This window comes from Lepidochelys olivacea (assembly GCF_965140295.1).
Source record: "Lepidochelys olivacea isolate rLepOli2 genome assembly, chromosome: 11".
Lineage (NCBI taxonomy): Eukaryota > Metazoa > Chordata > Testudines > Cheloniidae > Lepidochelys > Lepidochelys olivacea.
In genome coordinates this window covers 39,457,796-39,484,707 of record NC_140421.1, presented here as the reverse complement: position 1 = coordinate 39,484,707, position 26,912 = coordinate 39,457,796, and the positions used below count along the sequence as shown (strand labels likewise).

Genomic DNA, 26,912 nt, shown 5'->3' with positions numbered 1-26,912 from the left:
TATAAGGAAAGTGAGACTATGCATTATCAAAACTTTTAAATAGGCAAAAACAATATGTTCTTTTGATATTAATATAACATCAAATATTTTTACAGTGCTTTAAGGTCTGGTGAATTTAGTTCATTCCACTTTTATCATACATCAAAAAATCATAAGTGGTACTACTATGCGGCTGATAAGTCTCATATTTCTGAAGACTCGGGGCTCAAGATAAAAAACATTCCTTTACTCACTATAGGCCACTTTCTCCAATTAAAAAAAATTACCCTAACTGAGAAACATTAAAAAGGCAGAGCATGAACAGACACTGATAGTCATGTGGGCCAAAAGGCCAGATTGCTACTATCAAAGACCTGTCATTTATTAATGGATTGCACTCAAAACACATCCAGTACTTTCTATACATAGCAAGACGCAATCCTTGTCCCAGCGAGCGCACAAATACTTTTCACTTATATAGAGACTCCCATTCAAGGTTCATAGCCTTGAACCCATTCATAGCCCTTTACAAATATTATGCGTCACAACAACCCTGTGAGAGAGGTAATATATCCGTTTCACAAGTGGGTAAAAGGCAGTGAGAAAATCTCCATTATACCAATTTTACATTTGGATAAACTAAGGCACAATGACTCATTCAAGGTACCCAAACACAGACAGAAACAAAACTGGGAATAGAACCATAGTCATCTTCGCCAGCCATGAGACAATACCTCCACTTCAAGAATTCCTATGGAAATAAGCCTTACACAGAAGAAGCAGTTGTTCTGCAGCTGTGTGGGAAATGTTTTGCTAATACACACTGGATAATATGCTGCTTATCGTACATTACATTCAAAAAATGATGTTAAAATAACATTATTTAGATTGCAAACCAAAGCACTTGAAAGTTAGAAAATGTCCACACAATCTTAATTCTGCCTCTTTGTTCACCCACCCCGTGCACTGAATGAGGCAGTGGGTTTTATGTAGAAAATAGTATGTGATTATGTTATTAAAAACAACATAATGCAGATACACAAGTGGGCAGAATTAAGGTTGCATGGATAATTGTAAATCTGGTGCTTCCTAACTTTAAAATGCTAGGATTTTTTTTTTTAAAGGAGAAAGGTGAACATAAATCCTATTATGTGCAACTGTACCCTCCCATCACTTATCAGCAGAATCTGAACCTAAGCCTTCAGCAATGCAACACAGACTTCAAACCACTTAAGCTACAGAATTAACTACATTGGCTGGTAAAAGGCTCCATCACCCCTACTTCTCCAAGAAAGGGAATGAATCACAGGGTCCTGATGCTGGGTCTTGGCAGTGATTGTGGATGACAAAGTCAAGCCCAGCCCAGCCCAGGCCTCCTCCCCGCCACACACATACACCCCACCCCAGGGGCTGGGGTAAGTTCCTGGTCCATGTGACGCCCAAGAGATGGGCATGGGCCACTGGGACCATGTGCCAGTCTTGGTGGAGAGCCTAGCACAGTCCGGGTCCCTCAACTATAGCCGCTTGGATAGTTCCCTAGCCTTCCCAGGATAGCATCTGCTGCAGCATGAGCCCGGCCTCAAAACGTGCTGTGTTATTATTTTGGCAGGCTGCCCAAATTTTCCTGAAAAAGGTAAACCACAGAAGGGAAATGATCATTTTTAACGCTTTATATCTCCGCGAATTCATGGGAGAAAGAAAAAGGCACTTAGCTCTCCTTGCCAAACAGCAAGGTCTTTCTGAAAATAATGGAAGTGTAAAAGCTTCTCAAAGTAAAGGTCACAAGAGTTTTTATCATGACAAGTGTTAAACAACTAAATATAGGTGTTACCACCAGCTCCCCCATTAAAGAGTCAGTGTGTGTATCTAGTGTGAGTTACAAAACCAAAGTTGTGGATATCTTTACTTACCAGCAGTAGCAGCCAGGGTTGTACAAAAATTCTCTGGCAAAGTAAACTGCTTTTGTATAAGCATTATCGTTTGCTTTTAAAACGCTTATAGCTGCTTTGTTTTTATAATTTTAAATCATTCAAATGATATTACATGGTTATGATGATATTTGCTTTCTAAACGGATTATCTTTACAATACAGGAATATTCTTTGTGGATAATCTTTGTAAATTACACTTCTGTTTTCTCTTAACCAAAATTACAGTAAACAAAAACAAAAAATTAACAATCTGAAAAAACTCTAGCATAGAAATAATAAAAAGTTGACAACAGTACACCTAGAAAATATGCTAAAATGTAAAAACAGGCAGCATCTTTATTTTAAGCTAAATTTCACAGTTCTCGTTTAATTTTAAAATAATTTAAATCACACAATAAATTAAACTTACTTAAACAAGATCTTTTTCCAGCTGTGCTTGCCCCGCCTAAGCATAAATTGCCTCCTCGATGAACCAGTTCAAGTTCCAAGTTTGTTCTGCATGAAATATATAAAGGTATTAGGATGCAACTTCAGGATTCAAGCGTCTATAGACAAAAAGGAGCTTCCATAAGCTCGCATTGTATACCATAGGGAAGAACGCCGCACATTAGTCGCTTGGTGGTTACAACAAGGCAATGTTTGACCATTAAAAATAGCAAAATAGAATACTTTTTTGATTTAAACAGCTTGGTTGGCAAGTATTGTATGAGGCACTCAAACTACAGTGGTGAGTGCATTACCGATAACTAAGTATATTTATTTTGCAGCATGCATCTTTTTCAGACATTTTCACAACTCATTGCTGCTAGTGGAATTTTTGTGCAAACCTGGAAAGACCATTTATAACTCAAAGTCAACAAAATTTTAGGAAGTTAGATATATTTAGAACATGTGACTTCCTTTGTGAGGCACAGAACTTTTTAAGTAATTTACAAATAAACAACATAAATCAGATACTTCATCTTCAGAATATTTTAATTCCATTACAATGGAAGCCCTGTCCTTTGTTTGATAGCAACGTTATTGGAAGCCGTGGAGGTAAATTTTCAGTGAAAGGCACTGGGATTTAGCTGTGTAACTCATTAGTATGAGATGGGAGTTGTGCAACGAAATCCCTGCATGTCACATTAACACTTTACTTCTTAGTATATTATAATATTCTGATGATTCGATATTATTTTTTGGCCAAATTCAATAACAATGTTTGACTTTGGAATTGGATGTTTATGTACTGTATTACCGTTTACCCTCAAGACACTGATCAAGCAATTTACATTTTGTCTTCTGAAAGTTTGTTTTAACAAATAAACATGCATCCCTACATTTCTGGTATAGGAAGACAAAATTACTATTCTGAAGTGATATTATGCTAAATTAATTCAAACTGCAATCTTTTTCCTTACATGTTTTTCTTTAATTGAAATTAAATAAACCATTTCTAGACTCAGTATAATTTGACTGAATATCATTAATTGCAAGAAAACCTATTTTAGAATTTTAGGCATATGCATATTTAATCTAAACTACAGGATGAAGAGAACAGAAAAATACTTCATTCAAAATAAAATATTTTGGAAAAATTTCAGCTCTATCAGTTTAAGAGACTACAGGATTCTTCATATACAGTGTTTGTAAAGATACTTTCATATGTTTCTAAAATAGTAACATTTCAAAATATTAATATCCCTAAATTTGCAGCTCATGCCACCCATTTCTGAAGGAATGCTTTAATCCTCTCTAGCCAGGGGAAAAAAAAAAAAGCAATTTAACACTGATAATGTTCCTACTCAGAGCTCCATCTGGTAGCTGCTGATAAGGGCATCTGTGTGACGGGGGAATTTTCCACTCTTCAGGCGATTTGCAGTGCTCACTGAACTTCTAAAACCTACCAGCAAGGAAGCAGGGACAGGGATTTCATATTAGTGGGCAGAACAGCAAGTGTAGATCAGCATGTGTTAGTTCTTCTTTGGAATATAAATGAGACAAATGTTTTATTTCTACAAATCTTCTGATGACTAATTTGTAAATTAATGGCAGTCTTCTACTACTAAAACCAAGACATTTGCTAGATGTTATTTAAATGATTTAATCAGAAACACTATCTCAATCTCTTAAGAACAAATATGTCATATCTAGAATTTTCAATTTTCCTTTCACTAAGACATATATACAATTTTACAAAAGCAAAAGTCAAGGACAAATCTGACAGAACAAGACATGCATGCAGTACTATGCTCCGCAGAAGGAGAGTCCTGGTGACAGACAATCCCTCCCCAGCCCTCCTCTTCCCGCAATCCCCCAGCACACTCACTCTCTTTCCCTCCCAAGAGAGTAAGGCACCTCCTTATAGTGTATCGTATCTCCACAGCAGAAACACCAGCCCTCTTCTGGTGAGGTATCCCCTCCAAACATGCTCTTATTTATGGGAAATGCTTTCCCCTATTATGCTCAATCTTCTGAGAGACTAGAGCACTTCTCCCATAAATAGGCACTTTCTACATGGCGTTTTCCCCATATTACCCGAAAACATAGAAGATATGGGTTGGAAGAGACCTCAGGAGGTCATCTAGTCCAACTCCTTGTTCACAGCTCAGTTGTTGGACAGAGACCTGCACCTCACTTCCTGTTCTCTTCATCCCCATTCACATTCCCATCCATACTGAGGTATTGGTTAACCCTATAGTCAATCACCCAGTGATGGAAAAAAGTAAAGCTGAACTCTTACCATCTAATCTCCTGTCACTGATGGAAAAGTAGGGACACCTGACATACCCTAAATAAGAGACGTGGAAAGTAAACTTGACTCTTGATCGAACCCTCCACTATCCCACCTCCCTCAGTGAAAAGTAAGAGAGATCAACCACTTCCAGTCTGATGCACCATATCTCTCAGAAGAGGAGAAGCAAAAGGAAGTGCAGCCACTCCATCTTTCACTGGGGCAGGGACGTAGGAAGCACAGCCTCATTTGGGTTGCTCTTCCTCCCCCACTGAAGAAACTGAGAAGGGAGGGCTGCTTTGGCTCAGCTCTTGCTTCCTTCTGATGCAAGAAAGGGACCTTTTTTAACTCATGTTTGTGAACTCCAATTAACCTGAAAAATATATGTGATGCCGTGTTTTTTAGTAGCCATCAGAACACAGAGTAATACAGGGGTATAGATAAGTTAGACCTCTGCTACTGCTCTTGAGCAGGAGGGGCAGATAAAGGGATGGAAAGTATGTCTGGAGGAACCAGCCCCTCTCCTACCTTTTCACAGGAACAAGTATTAGAATTGGAAAGTCCACTACCACTACCATTGCCTCTCTCTCACCTCTTTAAAAAGTTAGCATGTATGAGACAGTGAAAAGTGAAAGGGGGGAGGGGAGAGCTGTGTGTCAATGAATACATAGCTGACAGCATAAACAATGGCTTTGTCTAAACATCAACAAAGGAGAGATCTATCACATGCGATGCGACAGAAGCAGTTTACAAGATGCTGCCACAAATGACAACCATCAGTACAACATTGAGCTCTTACAATTAAAAGTAACATACATACACCACTGTACTAGGCCTATAAATGCCTGTGGAGGGAGAGAAATGGCGCAAATGGAGGAACAGACTTAGGTAGCAAGATAAGAGATTGGGCGAAAGAAAAAAAGGACCTCTACAGATAGCTAAGTAGCTGCTTCTCCAGCTGCACACGCAGATCAGGAGGCAATGGCCACGGAATGTCTCTGTACTGGGACAGCTGGCAAGAACTAGCTCTCTCCCCGTTAACAGCTGCAGAATACCCCCTCTACTTCCATTCCTTTATCTCTACTTGAATGTGTCTAGGCAGCAAGAGAGTAATGGGTGAGGAAAGCATGTTGCATTCACACTGCTACAGAAAGGAATGAACTGCTACCACTGGCTACCTCAGGACACCATAACCAATCAATAATACCACACTTTCAGTATGTGGAGTTTACAAATGGCTGCCCAAATGCCCCTTTCATCTATTGCATACCATATCTTCTCCTCAGCTCTGCTTCAAAATTTCTTCTTACCTGCAAGATGTCTCCCTAGAGAAGGCAGGAAAGGACATTTCTCTTACTACAGATAGTACCCCAGCCTGTCCTCTGACAGACAATGGAACATGGGGCTGATTAAGGCAAGACGATTCAGAGATGTATAGATTAATTCACTGGCTAATAAAACGGCAAGGCTGAAAGTCCAGTGGATACAATCAAAAAATATTTTTGAAAAGTGCTTTATTACGAAGTGGCCAATTGTCATCTTGACCACTTTACATTGCGCCATTACCCCAACTCTGTCTGTCCGTGTTTTTGATTGTAAGCTCTTTCGTGTTTGCACAGTGTCTAGTGTATTTTGCACAGGCAGAAACAAAATAATAATAATAGTGAACTAACTATATATAGTTTGACTAAGACAGACTACAAAAGGAGAAAAGTGGGCAAGAAGGTAAGAATCGACAAATAGCAGAAACATCCAGAATAGTTATTTAGTGTGCTACAAGGAGAAATGACAGCCAGAGAAATAATGAGATGGGATTAAGAAGGAAAAATTTAGGCTGAATACCAGGATAAACTTCCTGATAGTGAGGAGTATAATTCTGTCATTTAACAGTGAAGTGGAGGATACTCTATTGCATGGACATTTAAAACGACACAAAACAAGACGCTAGAAAAAGTACAACAAAGAACAATCCTGCTTCAGATAAGGAGGTGAACTGCTGACCTACATAAGACATATTCTTATTTCTATTAATGTTATGTGTATTAAGGTTAAATTAAATGCTTTTAAAATAAAGGTTTATGATCATAGACATTCCAACCCTATAGTCCTTATACAGATAAAATTCAAGGACAGTTCTGTGCACACTGGATTGCTGAATCAAGTCCTAAATCATTAAGAGTGAAATTAACAGTGCTGCAGAAGACCTGGCAAAGGACCTCCATGCTATATCACATGTATGGGAACAATATGGAGTGGCTGGATCCAGGGTCTGAAAACCTCCATGTAGGGGAAACAGAAAGCAGCGACCACTTATCCAGTCCAAAGGATGAAAGAACAGCCATGGATAGGGAATGAATTTTATCTCCCCCACCCTAAAGGATGTTCAGGTCATTTATCTCTAAAGCAGTGTAAGGAACAATGTAACACTGTTCTGGTCTGGGATATTTTTAACTCTCACAGGAGAAACACTAAATTCTGAATTTAGATTTTAGCACAAACACGGAATGTCCAATTTACTTTTTAATTTGTTCAGCTGACATTTTCTATGTTGCATACCTTTTATATTATTATAAACAGGATTTTGCATTTTAAAAAGGCATTTAAGCAAATCATTTTTCACACAAGGAACATATTCATTAGATGAGCTAAACAGAGTGACAAGAAAACCTCAACTGTGTACCCTTGTATACAATATAGTGTACAGAATATATTTAGAGGGGGTGTACTATAACTGTTTTTTAATTTGAAATTATCTTTACCATACATAAAAATAAAGTTACTGTTTCACATTAGCTAAATATTCTACTTACAATGTCAAAAAGACCCAAGAAAATCATTAAACTATTATGAAACAAAATACAACTGAAGTACTCTTAAAGAATAATTTAAATAATTTTCCATTTAATCGCCTAGTTTGTTTTATAAATAAATGCAACAGTAGTTAGTTTTTATGGATATATAATAGACACAACAGGGCTGCGAATCTTTACTGTGACATGACTGTATCTGAATCAGCAAAATATTTGTATGAAAGCTTTAAATATTTGGAATCAATAAATGAAATTGTTCAGAAGAGGATTAAAATGTTATTCAGTATTAACAAAAAATCATCATTAGAAACTATATCAAAACCAAAAACTTTCTTTTACCTGTTAAGGTTGCTATGGTAAATTATAACAATATATTTACCCTTTGCATCACTTACAAAATCAGGAAGTGTTTAATTAAGGATATCATGAGGCTCATCAATCTACAGATGCACCAGGGCTCTGTTTGGTGCACAGTCGGGGAAGAGAGGAAAAAAGTGGGTGGCATTAGGCCATCTTTCTTCTCACTCACTTACCCCTGATACTGGGCATAATCTAAGGGCCATTATGCTGGCAGCGATAATCAGCGTGTAATCCATGCAAAGAGGAGGGGAAGACTGGGGGAAGAGGAGTGGCCAGAAGTGGGCGGTACAGAGCTGACAGAGTTGGGTTTACACAACCAGGTGAATCCCTATGCAAGCAAACTCTCCAACTGCACTTTTTTACGGTAGCTTTAAGTTCCCTTTAAGCTGCCAAAGAGGCACAAAGGGCAACTGGCATAGGACAGAACCTGGTCCATAAGTCTTATACTGTCCACTTTATTTTTATCAATGCATATTTCACCACAACACAGCCTTGACTCTGACCCATGATTTTTATCATCTTGATTTCAATTTCCAAACATTTTAAAAGACAGTATTAAATGGGAAACGTTATCAGTATTGTTTTAAAAACTACGCATCATTGTTCTTTCTCGTATAGATACGGACAGATCTTGCAGTCATATCTTTGGAAGCAGACATTTGTGCCCCCACTGAGCCCCATTGAAGTCAATGGTGCACTGTGTGGGTGTACGAACCCAGATGTAGGAATCCAACTGAGGCCTTTCGTTTAAAAAGAAATGTGTATAACTTTATTGATTTACAGAAAAATTGTGTGTGTGGATTTGCATTTGAGACTGAATCAATGTGTTTTAAGAACAACTGAATGCTGCAGTTCTCGTCTGAGATTACTGATGAAAGAACAGTATTTATTTTGGGAATTAAGGTGAATTATGATGCAATTTTTTTTTACACTTGATAAAGAATAAATGGTTAGGCTATCATGTAGGCAGTGTAAGATTTATGATCCTGTACCCTTAAACTGGTCATTTCCTTGCCTTCCAGTATTTCCGTTTTGCACATAACTCCGTAAATTTAGCAATTTCGGTAAGCTAAGCAAGCATAATCGGGTTTTGAAAGAAATTGATGCTGATCAAATATTAGCATTCGCATTTTAATAAAATAGTGTTGTAACAATTTAGGAGTTCATAGCTAAACTGCTTAAATTTTCCTTTTGTTTTTAACACACTCTAAGGCAGTGGTCACCAACTCATAGATCACAATCGACTACTCAATCCTGGAGCCTCTGCCAGTTGATCGCAATCCCCGACCGCTAAAAGTCCGGCAGCACAGCAGGGCTAAGACAGGCTTCCTGCCTGCCCTGGCCCCACGCCGCTCCCAGAAGTGGCAAGTACGCCAGGCACGGGGAACTGCGGCCAAAGGAAGCTGTGGGGGTGGTGCTTGCAGGCAGGAGCAGCACGCAGAGCCAAGTGCCCCCCACCAGGGGCCGCAGGGGCGTGCTGGCCACTTCTGGGAGTGGTATGGGACTGGGACAGGCAGGGAGCCTGCCTTAGCCCTGCTGCGCCGCCAACCGTGAGCCCCTTGAGGTAAGTGCCACCAGGTAAGTGGCCCATGAGGTAAGTGCCCACACCCCAACCCCTAGCCCCTCCCGGAGCCAGCACCTCATACCTCCTCCTCCACCCCAACACTCTGCCCCAGCCCGGAGCCCCCTCCTGCACCCAAACGTCCTCCCAGAGCTTGCACCCCTCTCCTGCTCCCACACTCCGCACCCCTCAGCCCTGGCCCAGAGCCTGCACCCCCCCCCCCGAACCCCAACCCAATGAAAGTGAGTGAGGATGGGGCAGAGCGAGCAACAGGGGAGAATGGAGTGAGCGGAGCAGGGCTTTGGGGAAGGGGCTGGGACTCAGGGAAGGGGCAGGGTAGATCCTGGGTTGCACTTAAATTCAAAAGGTGATCTTGTGTGTAAAAAGGTTGGAGACCACTGCTCTAAGGGTACAGCTATTCACCATTGTGTGGAAACCATTGCTCTTCTGTCAAACTTCACCTGCTCAGCCACACTAGAGGAGCTTCCTGCCTGTCCGAGAAAAGTTTGCTAGTCCTCATACTAGTATGTCACATCATTGCTATTTAACATTTTCCTATTTCTCAAGCAGAAACTAAATAGCTGCAGTACCATAAAAGAAAACTTTGTAACATGGGAGGAAAGAGGATATTATGTTGAATGAGCTAGACTCAGAAAGAAATTAAACGGGCTTTTTGATTAGCAAATTCTATTTTGCTTTAATTGTATCTTTTCCCACAGAAGTAAGTCTCTAAGAACAGCACTCTGTAACCATACCGACTTGTGTTGAGAGCCAGTCAAATCTCCCATATTAAGTAGGGTCACGCCCAATCAACACATAAATGGATGACCTATGGGAAGATATGTTGACGATTCAGGAAGCGACATCTCATTCCTTTGAGTCAGTGCTAAGCCAATGCCCCGACATGGTGGTTATGTCCCTTGATAATGGAGATGTGGTCCTTCAGAGGATATGCAGAACTCAGGTCCTATCTCTCCACCTCATTAGATTGGCTATTCTTAGTAGACAAGGGTTAAATAAGGTCTATTCCAACACAGATAATTCACTTCATACAACTAGTGATGTTATGACAAGTTTCACAATAATATGTGCTTTTCTTAAAGCTCCAGCCGTTGGAGTTATGTGAATACATGAGAAACTCAGACTGCATTAAGAAACAAAACAAAAACAAAACAACCCCTCCCCCATAAAATTCTAGCCCTGATTGTCCTAGAGTGAAAAATGTTACTTCAGGGCACCCTACATGTTGAAAAAACAGAAAATCAAAAGAACCCAAACTTTATTATTTTTTAAATCTCATGATTGTTAAGCCAATCTCAGGATTTTGGTGGGTTTTACTAATGATTTTTTTGGGCACTATTACTAATAACAAATGCAAAAGGAATGGTCAAAACAGCTTAATGGACCTACCTAGCTACAGAATACATGAAGAGAAAATCATTGTCTGGTGATCCAGGAGTCTTGCTGTAGTCTGTATATTTCTTCTGGGTAGTACTTTTTATATCTTTCATTACAGATTCCATTTCCTTACTAAGATTGGTTTCAGACTACGAAAAAAGAAAAGGCATTAATAGGTTAATTTACTTATCTGGTCAAAAGCAATACACAATTACAAAGCTTAACATTGTCATTATACCTATACAAAAGAACATTTATAGGTTATATGAAAAATGTGTATTAAAAGCTGCTATCGTACTTTTTTGTCTAGTAGAAAGGTATATTCTGAATACGCAGGGAGATGGACAAAGCAATTTAACTGTTTTGTCCATATAATGTATAGAATTTTTAGTCTGTGCTATCCTGAAGTATAGTCAATGGGGCATATGGATTGTGCAACAAGTACCTGAAAATAACACATTTAAAATTGCAATCCTTAGCAAACTGAAGTATTGTTACTTTGAAATACCTTTTAAATAGAGGTATTTCCTATGAGATTGGAAGACTAACATGATTTTACAGATCTAATTACATCTTTTTGAATGACACTATAAAGCGGCTACATTATGTACAAGTAGAGTAAATTGTCATCTTTGCAAAACAAATAATCCACAATCTTACATGGTCTGAACTGACATACTTTAAATAGCTTCCAGTTACAAGGGATTCATGTTTTACATTGAAAAAAAAATAGTGAGCTTCATGAAATATGATTCAGTTCTAGGTAAATTACAAGAATGAATTGAATTAAAGAATAAGAAGAAACTATTCCAAAAATAAACTTTTACATTAGTAACGTTTTGATCATAATTCTGTTTTTACTTTTAATAGGTAATGTCATAAAAGGTATAAACCTTTAAAATGTTTTGATTACATTTAATCCATTAAAAAAATAGTACAATTTTCCCATACAGAAAGAGGAGGAAAAATGTGGTTTCATAATTTAAATAAATCACAGAAAGAAATATGAAACAAAGTTGAAAGGTAGAGGCAAATTAACAAGGATCTTTCTGCCTTACACTGATGCTTACTGGGAAAGTTCCCAGCTGTTCTTGAAGCTCTTCCACCTCTTTTATAAGATCTTGCATACTCTTGTTACTATGACATTGCAAAAGGCTTCTTTCCACATTGTTTCCAGGATAACAAGGAAGAACACTGTTTGCAAATTGCCTACAGAGGGGGCAGGTAAATTCTCCTTTGTCCACAGAAAAACCCTGGAGGACCTGGTCATTCTTTAAAAAAAAAAAAGAAAGAAAGAAAGAAAGTAGATACATATGAACTCAGTGAAGATCACAATTGTGTTCTTGAAATTTCATAGACAATATCTCACAGATAAAAATATAGACCATCTACAAATAACTGTAAACCAAGAATGATACGAATGTGCGCTGAATTTTGTAAGAGCACTCTAATTACTTAGACTGTCTCATGATATCCCTATAATTTACAAGTATTCCAGAATGTCCAAGACAATCCATAGTTAAAATGTCACACAGTTAAAGGAGAGATATTCATGTTGTTCCCATACCACAGAAACAGTGACTGCATCAGCTCTAACTGACACTCCGATTTGCTTGAACAAATTCTGGGTGGGACATGAAGCACTCACCAGAGGACTTCTCTTACTCTGCTTGATTCATGTTATTTCAGGCAGAACAAGGAGTGGTATGACCAGCAACAGAGAACCCTGTGGCATTGCAACAGCCTTCCATCATTGGGAAATAGCGCAGCTAGGGTGGGATGGGGAGATTAAAGTAGTTTTTAATGTTTATTTTTTATTGTTGATTGTTAGCAACTGCCGTAGAGTTTGAAAGTTTCCCTTATTAACTTTATTACTCTCCATCTGGCAAAAGGCAAATTTACTTATCAGTAATGGGAAATATCTGAAGTTACTGTCCCAGGAGAAATACATTCTTGAGCTTAGTTCACACTATAGTCCACAGGTCAAGAACCTAGCCATTGGAGAGCACCATGCCAGATGGAATGGCTCAGTTCCTCTCGACTACAACAGATCTCTTCCACATTGCTTTAGAGTCCATTGAGGAGTGTGGAGCTATAGAGGGTGGGGGGGGGGGCAGTTTCAGGGAGCTTCAGTTACAGCACGTAACTTCCCATTTTCATCTTCACAAAGTGCCTCATTGGATCCCCACACCTGAGAGCACTGCAGGAATAGGGCTGACTAAGTGTAATTTGAGCTTCAAACAGGTAGTCCCCATACTGAGACAGTCTCCAGCAAACTGACAGAATTACCTTTGTAACTTTCTGGGTCCCTGACTAGTTAGAACAAGTTTAAATAAAAAGTTTTACCCATGAAATGGGAATACAGTTTTCTACCAAAATTTACGAGACATACAGTATATACAGGGCACAATTACAATATTTTTAAACAATGAGATTAACTTGTTGAACTTTTCTTCTTCATAATTGCTTTGGTAGGTCAAAATAATTAGATACAAAATCAATTTTTTACAAAAATGTAAAGATGAAATAAAAAGGAGATGTTAAAAATACACCATTTGGAAGACGATCAAAAAAAAGTCTTGCACATCAATGTAGAAAATAAAAAGGACTCAGTCTTGCTTCCATTCAAATTAGTTGTAAGCTCCCATTGACTTAAATGGGAGCAAGATCAGGTGCAAACAATACAAGACAGCTTTTGGAATTGCAGATCAACTTACTCTTAATGATTCCATGTAAGATTTATGACAATCTATGTGTAACGTATGACCACAAGTTTGTACATAAACACCTCCTTCCCAGCCTATTGACACTGCTTGCAGACAGGAACTCTTAAAAAAATATAAATGTACATGATGTTATTCAACAGACATTTCCAGCTAAAATGTATACATGTGCTATTCAATAAATATTTCTTTCACTTTTATAGGGCTTAGTTATAATAATCCTCCCACTATACAGCTATTGCTGTGCTTTGCATTGAAAACCCAATTTAAGCTCTTATTAAAGTTATAATACTGCAAACGTTTGCCTCCCAGGATGGTGACAGAATTAGGGAGGAATAAAATGCATACAGAGTTCACATAGATTTTACCGTGTTAGAAGCATTCATAGTTATATTGAAGGTAAGTGTCACAATGTAGTTCTTGCAATTTTATTTCTGACCTTCTAATACACTCCACTCCCTTAAGTTACATATTATTTCAGCACCAAAGCAATCTTTTTTAAAGAATCTCTGGCATTCACTGTATTCAGAGAGCTTTTAAAGTCCATTCTGCTGTAAAACTACAAACTTTTCCCTGCTTCATAAAAGCTGACTCAAATGTATTTCATTCAGAATGAGCAATACGATGCCATAAGGCTTTGAACATAACATGAATCATGTACATTAATAAAATGTCCACAGTTGCATAATTAAATATCTATCCAATTTTAATTCAATTCAAAAACTTCAATCCTCTTGCTAACTGCTTAACAATACAGTCAGGAATACAGTATAAGATGAAAAAAGGCATTAAGTGGCATAATAATTCAATGTATCAACTTTTGGGCTGTGGAGATCTGAAGTCAAACCTCAGCCCACGTCTAAAGCCTTACATAGCTTGTTGGCATCATCCTAGCACCCTATTTGGCCACATCACAAAACTACACAATTTGGTGAATGGTACTCTAACTCAAGAAATGATCAGCTAGAAAACCAGACAGAATTATGATGAGAGACTTTTATAATACATGCAATTTCAATCACAAAATTAAAATGCATATATTGCATTTATACAAAAAACCTGTCCTAATAGTGAAGAGAGAACAGTAAAAATGATCAGCAAAAATACCTGTTTTAGCCCTAAAACAGACTTGCCCTGCAATGATTTGTAATGGACAATGTAAAAATAACAGAGTGGTGGTTTGCTTTTTTTGGTGGTATAACACCTCTCTTTTCCTGCATGTGAACATATAGAACATTCTTCTATTTTACCTGCTCCAATTTGATCTCTAACATTTTATAGCTCTCCAAGGCCTGAATCTACCACCTTAACCATAACACAGTCTTTCTTCTTCCCGCTGGCCCCCAACTGATTGAGGGACAGACTGGGTGGTGAATCAAGTGAGATTATATAGCAAATTAGGATGAGTTGCTATATAATGAGCCTCATTCACTGAGAAAGCTCATTGTCTGCAGCCAGAGAGACTGGTGTCTGCAGCACTTATTACATAAATGGGATGGTCCATATAGCGAATAAGGCAGGAGTCCACAGAAAGAGGAAGGATAATCAAGAGATGTAGATTTTATTGCTAGTTCACCCACAGATCTTCAACAAATAACAATCTCTCTATGCCTCAATTCTCCCATATGAAATGGTGATACCACATTTTTACCTGTACTGAACACAAATTATATTAGGACAAATTCATTAATAGTTGTGAGGCAATCATAAAATAATAAACACCACTGAAAAAATCTATCAAGAAAAATTCCTGCTCCTGAGCGAGATGTGGATTTTATGCAGTGAATAAGGTACAGGGCGTCACACAAACAAAAGACTTCTTTGAAGTCCTGCTTCCTTCCACATGCACCTTACCAGACCAGGTTCCACAATCTCCCTACCTGTTAAAATTGAAATTCCATTAAACTTTCTTATGTGTGCATGTGAAAATCCCTTATAATAGTTGAAGAGTGCCTACTCAGTGGAAGTCTGCACACAATTGATAAATACACATGCACATGAAGTGCCACTGGAAAGTTGGCAGATTGTTAGTTTTGTCATATGACAGTAATCGGTGTGAATACACAAAGTAAGATTTATAAACATTTTTAACTTCAATAAATCAGAACAGAATTTTTACCATAACGTGTAAACAACAAAGGACCAATAAATGAACTAGGGATCTGCCAAATTTCAAGATTCTAACAGCTTCTAAGGGTCTAGAGTTGTGGGTTGGTTATTTCTTTTAAATTTTCCCACAGTTGAAAAAACACTATTTCTCTCCCCCCCCACACACACACTCTTTCCATTCTTAAAAATAGCTGCTCAGCCATTTTTCCCTGACTGAGCAAATACACCAAATTTCAGCCAAAAAAGGTAAAACTTTAAGAAAAAAATTAAAATGACCTTCTTTTGTACTATTTAGTATATGGCTTTTGAAACAGTGTTTATGTTGTTCTTCAAGTGGAAGAGTATGGATCCTGTTTTGTATCTTACAAACAATTTTCACAAATAAGTAAAATCATCCTTCCATCTCCTGAAACCTTCTGCAGTGCCTGTCATTACGGGAAGGACACCTACTGCTGAGGGTACAGCTGATCAACAAAAGGATTTCTTATTGCTTAGCTCAGCGGAACAAGCCACTCAGGACACTAACAGATGTTTCTGTTTTTATGCCAATAAGAAATTTAAGGATTTGTTCTTTCATGCAGAGACATTTTTAGCACAGTAGTGATCTAGAAACTTGAAAGCAGAAACAACTAATCCAACTAATGTCTGAATTGGAAACAGAGTTTTTTAGAGCAGAAAGTATTAAGCCACTGAATCATTATAGTATCTTTTAGATTATTTTACAAACACTCAATGTAGCCTCACAGGAAGGAAGAAATCTGATTGATCATGAAGTTACACTTCCATAAGGTCAAGTTTAAATAAAATACACTTTTAATGAAATCCCCTGATATTTGTATCATGAGAAAAGCATAGAGATTAAGATTATATACATTTTTTAAAAACACTTCACTGGGGAATAACTGTCCACTGCCAGACTAAGACCGACAGTTATATTAACCAAGTTTTGGTTTGTTAACAGGTCTCCTTCTGAGCTTGACAAAAGCAATATATTATTAATTGCAACAGGTCAAAGTAAGTGCATTACTGTCATTCTTTGGTGGGTATCTATAGCACAAGTATATTATGCTAGGGTTGACAAAATAGCATCATGAAATGAAAGGTAACATCTAAATAATATAATGCCAAAAAATTAAAATCTATCTATGGATACTTTTAGTAGAAGATCTGTTTGTTCAGGAAAGTTTTCCTGACGGATTTAAACACCTATATCAAAACAAATCGAGAATTCAAAGCAGACTACTAACCTTCTACTGCATACAAATCAGACAAGCTGCCAGAAATTGGCTGATTTCAGTTTTCTGTTTAGAAACTGAATGTGTTATGAGCACATCATGGGGGTGCCACAAGTCACATTAGAGTTAAGATGGCAGCGACTTTTCTGTTTAAAACCAGAGTTTCAGTGTTCTAAGCTTCATGTGTCTAGTTAGATCAGTTTGAAAACTGGTATGCCAGCAGAGGGCCCAGGGTAGCATTTGTGCTGCAGATCTGGGTTCATTTGATCCCAGGATTCGGAGATGCAACCCTCTCCCCAGCAAATGACCTTTTTTTAAAATTTTCACTCTTTTACAATAATTGTTTGTACAGCGACAAGGATAAAACTATAGGCTGTCTCTACGTAAGTTATCACTGGGCTAGCCCTGCTGAGATATAGTGTTCAGTACCAAGAACCAGCTCCAAAACCTAACAATTAATAAGTTATTAGACATTGGTTTTGGTTTTATGAGGAGGTGAACTGGGCTGCTGGGAGCAAAGCACAGAATGTCACAGCAACTGTGTGCAGAACCCAGGCTGGAGCTGCAACACAGAGAAAGCATACCCAGTCATCCGGGGAAAGTGCAGTTGGCTGGCTATCGAGAACCATGAGTTCAAGTCTCTTCTTGTTTTGATCCCTGTTAATATTTCAGTGTACTCCTATTAACCAGGCATTATATCTTTACCCTCGGTAGACAACTATCATTCTTTCATTCTGCAGAAAAAATAACTGGGGAGGATGAAAAAGGTCACTTCTACCAGAACTGGAAATAGAACTGAGGTCTTTATTATGGCAAACCAAGTCTCATTCCCCTAGCCACACTATCTTTTGAAATGACATCCACTATTCCAGTATTGCAATGATACTGTATGAAAATTTTGCAGAGTTTCCACTGACCTATGCAGAATAACCTGCACAAGGAGAATTAGGCCCTAAATTTAAAAACCAAGGAGCTTATCAAATTTAAATACTTTACACCATTCTTATTTCAATTAATTTTTCAGATGCAGAAATAAAGTCAGGAAAACCAATTCTAAATACACTGAGCACAATTATTATACAACTGGTAATTCAATTCATGTTTTTACACCGCACTTTTAGAGATGATAGTACTGCCCTGTATCAATACTTACATCTTTAAAGTACCGCTGTAATGTTGTAAGCCTAACATCATGTACTGCTGCACATGTATCCGAAGGGTATATTTGCTCCTCTTCACTGGTAGGTAATTTCTTTGGCTCAGTGCTATTGCGACATTGCCCTAAAACTATACATAGAAAAAAGATGAGCAAGAGTAAAATGGACAATGATATATGCCCAATGAAAAAAGATTAAATGAAAATTACCCCAGGAAATTGTAGATATAACCATATTTGTCAGATAAAAAGTTTTGTTTCTGTTGCTAACAGAAATCGTAGGGAAAAATTAAAGAAAAACTACATTGTGAAAATAATACCTTTTGCTCTATGCTCTGATGGAGTAGGTACATACTGCTAGTTTTTACATTTTTCCTTTAATACCAGGTTCCTATGCTCCCATCAGGAGGTTTTCCTTTGGGATTATTCAAGAGGATTTGGAGGATCGGGAGAGTGAACAGGACGAACCTCCTTCTCATCTCCACCCCACAGAAGCGGCTAAGTGTTTAGCTCTTTAAACCTACAGATCTGCATGATGCAAGGACCATCCATATGGAAGCATGTCTCCCTAATCCCCTTGCCCAGGCTCCATGAGGCACCTTAACAGCATGGGGTTTATGTTGTCAAGGACTCCTGGAACACTGGCTCTTCCAATAATCCCCTTTTCATACCTGAAGAGGCTTGTAAAAGCACAACTAGTCCTGTAGGTCGATCTTCAGTGGAAGGGCCACTCTGTCCACAAATAACACAATCATACACAGCCTCAGAAACATGCTGTTCTGATGTGGCTATCTCCATAGCAATATCAGCATCTGGCAATTCTAAGAAAAACAGACAAGTTATGGAATAATTAGGATGCAACAAACATCTTGCATATGGATCCAGATAAAATGTCATTATCCTATTCCCAGATAGGATATCATCAAAAAACACAGACGACTACTTACAACTAACCCTGATACTTCAAGTAGAATGGGTACACATGCAGACTGTGCACTAGAGCCAAAACACTGTAGAAAAGCAAAGAATACTCCCTCACAGAACTGAAGTTTCACTTCAAATTTATAAAGAGCCTTAGCTCTGAGATGCCGGTTTCTTCCACCTACTTCGATTCTACATAAAAAACTCTGAAGAGCAGCGATGAAGGGTGATGAGTGTGAATCCATATCCATTGAAATCAGCTACTGGTAAGTAACCTTTTCTATCTCTAATTAGTGTCAGAATAAATTCTGAAGATCGTGGGAAATCAGCAATAAAAGCACTTTAAGGGGGCGGAGCTGAGGAGAACTAGTTAAATAAAGGTATCAGGACTGATCTGTGAACTGTTTGTACGTGCGTGAATGCACCTCCAGGTAGCAGCCTGGCATATCTCAGGGATGCACACATACCCAAGAAGAGCTGCAGAAATTGCTTTAGAGTCAGTGGGCACTGATAAACCTGCAAGGGCATAACTGGGTTGTATAAAAGTTTGACGTTCCCCCAGATTGTCTTCATACATCACAAACAAATAGGTAGTTTAGAAAATATTTAAGCTTTTATCAAGATAATTTGGGGCCTTTTAACATCTAAACTGTTCAACGTGGCTTTCTCCAGTAACAAATGTAATTTAAGGGGAAATACATGTAAATATAGGTTCAGATGGAATGTAGAGAAGACCAAATGTAAAAATATGGAGGTGCAGTCATAAAACCTTTTGCTGCTATGCAACACTATGTAAAGAGTGACAGACATCAGGATCTGGATTTCACAGACTCTCTTAGTGGATATTATTGCTTTTCGGGATATAAAATCAAAACATTTAAAACTTACGTGCCTAATTTTAGGCACCTAAATAAAAGCCTGATTTTCAAAGATGTTCAGCACACGCAACTCCCACTGTGGGATTTGCAGGTGCTCAGCACTTCTGAAAGTCAGGCCACTTATTTAGATGCCTAAATATGAAATTAGGAGTCTACTATACCTCCAAGCTCCTAGGTTTGAAAATCTTGCCTGGAGTTTTTATTGATATAGACAGTGAAATCTCTCCTAGTGGCTTGTTATCAATTTATTAAACTAAATACAAGTGGAGTTTCACACACACGTAGAAAAGTATGGCCATTATTTTATTTTTTTAAAGGAACCTTTTGACTGTCAGAAGTCTGGACAAAAAAAATCCTTGGACAGGAATATGATTCATTGATATGTCTAATAGATTAAATCTGACTAGGCTTAAGGCCAAAACCAGAGAGCCAAAATCTGTCAGAGGCTCTTAATGTCTCCTCTAAATAGGAGGACTAAAAATAGAACTGATAATCCTTACGGGCTTAAAAGTGAAGATTGAGTATCTCCCAGGCAGGCGACCCTATACCAGTTGCTTCAGGGTGTTTGTGATCCACATCTTGCTCTTACAATATGGGCAGAGTTGAAACACAGAGTTTTTTCTGTTTTGTTTTTAACTGGACTCGGCCATGGGAGATGGATTTACAGAGGGGGAGAGATCTTCACACCTGCTCCAGCCCCTTTACGCAAGCTAAAAGGGCCAGAGCAGCATAAAGGGGGCCAAAAAGCCCTGGCTGCAGCTGGCACAGACACTGCTTATGACAGCTATAAGGCTGCCTTATATGGACACCATTTCAAGCTGGGAGCAGGAGGCGCATGTTCAGGGCAGGGCAGGATCACGCAGAGTAGTGGAGATTCCATGCAGCGCTACTGCCCATCAGGCAGCTCCCAGGGCTATCTAAGGTCAGCTGAAAGTTTCTTGAGGTCCCAAAGCAGCCCATTATTGGGAGGGCACAAAGCTGACGTAAAGCCCCTTTAGCCAGTCCCTGGGCAGCTAGTTTTGTACTGCGCCTCTTACATGTGCAGCACTGAATCTCACACAGGGACTCTAAATGAAAGCAAAGACTAACTGGACCTGATGACACCAACAGGACTGAGACAACAACGCACCTCCAACTCCAACATTTCAGTAAATTAACAATGCTAACTCTATACAAACAAGAGCTGGAGTTTTGAAATTGGAAAATAAAAACAGCCAAACGTAACAGCAGGAGAAGGAGAAAGAATTCTGAACTCATTTCTCCATAGACTGGAAAGGGGGGAAAAATGAAAGAGAGAGAGAGGTCTTGAGAAAACAGCATCTTAACATCTTGCACTGAACATTTACTACTGCACAGAACCATGAATGCTGCTCCAATGGTCATTAATCTTCTAGAGGGTTCAAACTTCAATGTAAAGGGCTCACATGCACCCAGAAGAGCAAACTTGTACTGACACTATTTGAAGGATAGCATGAAATTCTTCCTTAAACGGAACAAGTATGCAAAAACATGGCTATGAATTGTTTCAAAAAACCTTAAAGCTAAAACTAACCTGGACTTTAATCTTCCTCACTGAAATATGGAATTGCTGATCTAATCATTGTACAACAAAAATTTTTAAGTCATGAGGAAGAAAGCATTTTTACAGAGTGTTGATGAGATTTTCAGTAAGCCAAAACCTGGCTGCCTCTTTGGTTTTCCTTGTATATCTCTGGAACTCAAATGGAGGCCTGATGATTATTCTAACCTTCCTCCCCTCTCCCTCAGTAACATCAAGTCCTTTTGCTGATCACAGATTGAACAGAGCTATTTTCAGAGTTTAACAATATTCTCAGTGGCCTACAGAGTATGGTGGATCTGTGTAACAGAAGGTGAAACAAGCATATCTGCAAAAATTACAAGCTACATTTTTCAATAGATACTGCTTAAAAACAGAAATGTTTATTATTTAAAAGTGCTCCAAGGATAGTGACCCATCCACCATCAAGCAATAAACAAAAACAAAACTGTCCTTTTGCATTCTAAGTATTAGTGTAGGCCACTCAACTGAAATGTCTGAAGTATGACAGTGGTCACAAATAGTGTCTATTATAGTAAAGGTTGCAAGACAGTTTTCACCATAACTCTGTTTTCACTTGCTCATAACTTCCTCATGAAATTCAGATTTGGACTGCATTTTCCATGCTTAGTCTCTTCCCACAGATGATGGTGGAAGTTTGAAGTCATTTTTGAGTTATGGGAAAGTAAAACAAAAACAAAACACAACACACTTTTGCGTTGTAAAAGAAAAGTTAACCATTCAGCAAAAACAGCCAAATATAAAGTTGATAGTTGGCATCTAAAAAGTCCTTACTGAAGAAGCTTTTGCTTGGAGTAAGGTTTAAAAACATGGTTTTAATATAAGTATTTATAAACGTTTAAAAATAGCATACTGATCCTGCTTTCATACAGTATTCTAATCTATAAAGTTTCTTGGGTTCCTACACCATGCTCAATGCTATAGTATCTGAGCCTTCCAGTAGCGTAACTAACATCTGTCACATTCTCTCATTTTCTTGCCAGCAGAAGGAAACACGTGCAGTGGAGCGTTTTTTCTTTTCTTTTACTTTTTCAAAATATATTATAGTGTACACACACAACACACACATTTACATATTTCTATGTTTGTTAGAGAAATCAAGGTCATAGAAGAGTGCCTGGCACTTAGAGTAGAAGGTAGTGGTGGTTATGGTTATGGTGTGATGGTTATAAGTTCCTGTGGTCAACTTGATGGTAATGGTATGGTTGCACGGATAAAGAATAGGTAGAGGTGTGTGTCATCTGCATACTGCTGGCATGTTAGTCCATGTCAGTTCCTTTAGTGGATGCATGCAGATGTTGAGAGGACTGGAGAGAGAATCAGTCCCTGTGGGACTCCATAAGTGAGAGAGGCCCAGTTGTGAAGGTGTAATTTCCCATCACTGCTCATTGGGTGCATCCCTCCAAGAAGCACTCAAACTATTTTAGCCCAGGACCAGTCTCCTCTCTCAGGTGAGAAAATTCACAACATGTAAATACAGAATGCAAGTGAAGTTTACATATCTTGCTTTAGGCACACATATTTAGAAATATCAGTATTTAGAATAGGATTGCTTAGAAGCGTAAACAGCAATAAAACCATTTTCATTAAGGTGGCTTTCTAACAGCACTAAAATCAGTACAAGTTACAGGATGGAAAAAACCATCATTTCCAAAATGATATTACTTTAATAGGTATTCATTCCACAATCATTCATTTTAATGTTAAATGAAAATGATAACCTTCAATATTTATATTCTTGAACACAGCAGTTCCACCTGAGGTGTTTATATTAATTTGGCTGTACCATTTCTCTAGCAGCAAAATAATGATAAAAATTATATTTAGTCTAGTCACATAATGTAATCATTGAAATCATTCTTATAATTATCAAACGACCTTTCTGTTCATTTGTAAATTATGCCCCCAGTTCTATTGATTTCCAGGTTGGTTTTCTTCCCTTCTTCATCTTTTTGATGGATGTACCATGAACTATCAGTTCTGAAGTACAAAAGGAAGGCTCATGATTCCTTCCTACTGTATTCTGAAATGACTTTGTATTACTTTTTACTTAAACTTAAATATCTGAATTTCCTCCCAAAAACCGTGGGAGGGGGGTGAGGGGGTGAGAGAACCTGGATTTGTGCAGGAAATGGCCCAACTTGATTATCATGCACATTGTGTAAAGAGTTGTCACTTTGGATGGGCTATCACCAGCAGGAGAGTGAATTTGTGTGGGGGGGTGGAGGGTGAGAAAACCTGGATTTGTGCTGGAAATGGCCCAACCTGATGATCACTTTAGATAAGCTATTACAAGCAGGACAGTGGGGTGGGACGAGGTATTGTTTCATATTCTCTGTGTGTATATAAAATCTGCTGCAGTTTCCACGGTACGCATCCGATGAAGTGAGCTGTAGCTCACGAAAGCTCATGCTCAAATAAATTGGTTAGTCTCTACGGTGCCACAAGTACTCCTTTTCTTTTTGCGAATACAGACTAACACGGCTGTTACTCTGAAACCTGTCATTCAGTATCTGGTTATTTGTTTCTTTAAAAGGGACTTTCTCAGAGTGAAGACTGTCTGAAGTGTGCAATAATATTTACTTCATACAACAGACGGACCTTCTTGACACGATTTGGGATATCACACAAACGGTTATCAGCAAACATAGAGGTAACCACTTTCCTCCAGGAAAGCTGAGGATATGATAATCCTCCCAACAGCAGTTGTATTTTAGAACTTTGCTAAAGGAAGAGGTGAAAATAGCACACCCGTAAGTGAAATTACAACTCTTGTCAGTCACCAAGCACCACCCTGGGAAACAGAATAGCACATTCAGAACTGGTGTTTATTGTCATAATACTCAGTACACCAATTCATAAGTCAGATATTTATCAAACGTCCATAAAGAGTGTGGTGTGAAAGGTAGCTCACCTCCCATTAATCTCTAATTTATACAAAAAATAGTATAAACATTTCCAACTCTAAATGCAGCTTAAAACACCTACTGTATAAAAATAAATCATCAATTGTCACAAAAGGAAGATATTTTAAGTTGTCAGGAGCTAAAATTACAATGGGAAAGGAGGCCACAATATGCTGATTATTAATTTGTATATGCACTTAATGAATATCATTGCAATATGATTTTTCCATATATTAGCAGAGAGCTAAATCACTTTATGAAAAACAGTTTCCTTGCAATCCTTATTAGCCTATGGTTATTAAAATTGTGCAAACATTTATCACCATCTAGTGGCAGCCTGATGAAATGAAAAGCGAACTATATAAATTTCAAGTATTTTTCCCCCACTCTGAAATTCAAAGTACTCTATTATACATTAGCTATCAGAGAAAGTGTGTGACACATCTGTTATCATAAGGGGGAAGCAGCAACACTAAAGTTATTTTTAATTTTCAATATTTTCGGTGCCATTCTAAACAATGGCTGACTGGCCAGGGCTTTTGGGGTTGTTTTAGATTCTTTTGGTTGTTGTTGTTTTACAATATCCCTCATCTCCTAAAGCCAGAGGTGTGTGGAAAGGAAATAAGCGAAGTGTTCCTGCTTTCTCAATACTGTCAGCTTTAAAAAAAATATCACTTTTCAAACAGCACATACTGGCACATCCCAGATGTAACCTATATTGTTCACAGCTCTTGTATAATGTGTGCTACCAACCTCTGTGTTAGTTTGGTGTAAGCAGGTTTTTTGCCTTTTCAGCTAATACTTTTCAAGACACTTATTGCATTCTGCTTGTCAGTCATGATGACGGATGCAATTTCGATTGCCCCAGTTTCTGAGAAATGGTCAGCCTTGTCTCTTCATTTTTAACTCTTCCAGTGAATTAAAACCACGTAAGACTATCTAATATGAGAGCATTTTCGCCTTTTATTACTTCCTTCAAAGTTCTCAATTCCCTAACATGCAATTTTTAATATAAACAGGAAATTAAAATAGTCTAGATTAGCAGTATTTGTTCAACAATTTTCAGCAATATACTGTAACACAAAGAAAGTTATGCATTTGATTTATTTAGGCTCTGCTTCCCTCCGATTAGCACAAAAATCAGCCAGATGAATTAGTGCACAATTTGGATGTCAGGGTTCAGGCAGATTGTTGAAAAATATATATATATTTGCACATTGCATGAACATAACAAAAATATTTTACTCCAGGGTTCGCGCATTTTACAGTTGCTTGCAGGGACAAGTGTCAACATCTGGTACTTGTATTCACACTATGATAATCTATTTCTCAATAAAATTTGTCTTTAAAAAATGAAAATAAAACTAGCATAAATTTCAAATGTAAAATATAGATATTACTTTAAAAAATTTCAGAGCCACAGCTTCAAGACACGGTGATGTGTGCCAACATTGTTTCTTACTTCCTCATTGCATGTGGGGAACAGGATCAAAAACACATTTGCCTGGATTTAAGAATGCAAATGACCAAAAGTAGGCTTACTCCATAAACTTTTAGATGTGATGCAGGGCTCTTTTAGCCACTATTTAAAAAAATAAAATAAAATAAAAAAGAATTAAATACAATGGGGCTAGATCTTTGAATCCAGAAGACTACTTACTATTCAAATGAGAAGGCAATTTCCTGACTGACACTGAAGGAAAAACGGGTGAGGATACAAAACCTCAATAGTAATCATTAAACCAAGACAAGATTTTTGTTTAAACAGACAAGACCGTACTTAGGGTTGCTGGTTCAGGCTAAATTAATTGTCCCAGTTAGCCTCTGAGCTGAAGTCAAGTTTTCTGCTAAAAAAAGCATCATCTATGTAAGCTCCACACACTGTACTTATGGTTTCTGAGAGTGTACTGTCCAAGAACAAAATTCACAAATACTGTTCCATTAGCCTAAAACTCCAAAGAATTAACCCAGGTTACACATATTTACATTTGAAGAAAAGAGAGGTGTATTTATTGGTGACACAGTAGTTGCAGGTAATTAAGCATGCCTTTTGCAGTTAACTAACCAGATAAAAGTAATTTTGGGTCTCTGCCAGAAGGACATTTTTTAAAGTATACCATCAACTTCTGGCTTTACAATACTGTTATAAGATGACAATATAGTAACAAACCTGGGACCACAATCTTAAAATAAACATAAGGAGGAGGAAAGTGTAGCTTGCTTGGTAGAAAGGAGGGTTAGAAGAATATTCTGAGGGGGATTAGGAGAACTGAAAGGATTTTGGTAGTTTGGAAGAGCAAATTCAGGCTGTGGCTTATATCACAGAATAGAGTTTTGCAACTGGAAAGAGGATGGGCACAGGGTGCATGACTGGAACAGGATGCTGACGGTGAACTGAAAAGAGCCATATCACTAGCGGTGAGGGAGGTTTAGGACGCCTGGCAATAAGTGGGTGCGTATTCCTATGTTCCTTCTTGCCCCAGCCTTTCCGTTTTCCCACTTCCTCTCTATTGAGCAACCTACCCTCTCACTACCTTAATTCTAATCACATGCTCCCAGCTGAACTTGTGCTGCATCCAGACAACCACGTTTCTCACTCAAGACACTGGAGATCAATAGAGATTCCTCCCCACAACCCTACCGCCAAAACA

General features: G+C 38.2%; 1 protein-coding gene across 3 annotated transcripts in view; it reads right to left on the bottom strand.

Annotated features, from left to right (window-relative positions):
• Window positions 1-26,912, bottom strand: part of UBR3 (ubiquitin protein ligase E3 component n-recognin 3) — a 215,164-nt gene that overhangs the window by 60,794 nt on the left and 127,458 nt on the right. For 2 of the 3 annotated variants that reach the window (XM_084642586.1, XM_084642587.1), the window contains 6 exons: window positions 18,649-18,798; window positions 17,975-18,108; window positions 13,472-13,582; window positions 11,813-12,025; window positions 10,767-10,903; window positions 2,319-2,404 (listed from right to left, as the gene is read on the bottom strand). In XM_084642586.1, the coding sequence (XP_084498712.1) occupies window positions 2,319-2,404; window positions 10,767-10,903; window positions 11,813-12,025; window positions 13,472-13,582; window positions 17,975-18,108; window positions 18,649-18,798 (831 nt within the window). The remainder of the gene's footprint in view (window positions 1-2,318; window positions 2,405-10,766; window positions 10,904-11,812; window positions 12,026-13,471; window positions 13,583-17,974; window positions 18,109-18,648; window positions 18,799-26,912) is intronic. The other variant, XM_084642588.1, reaches the window with a different exon arrangement.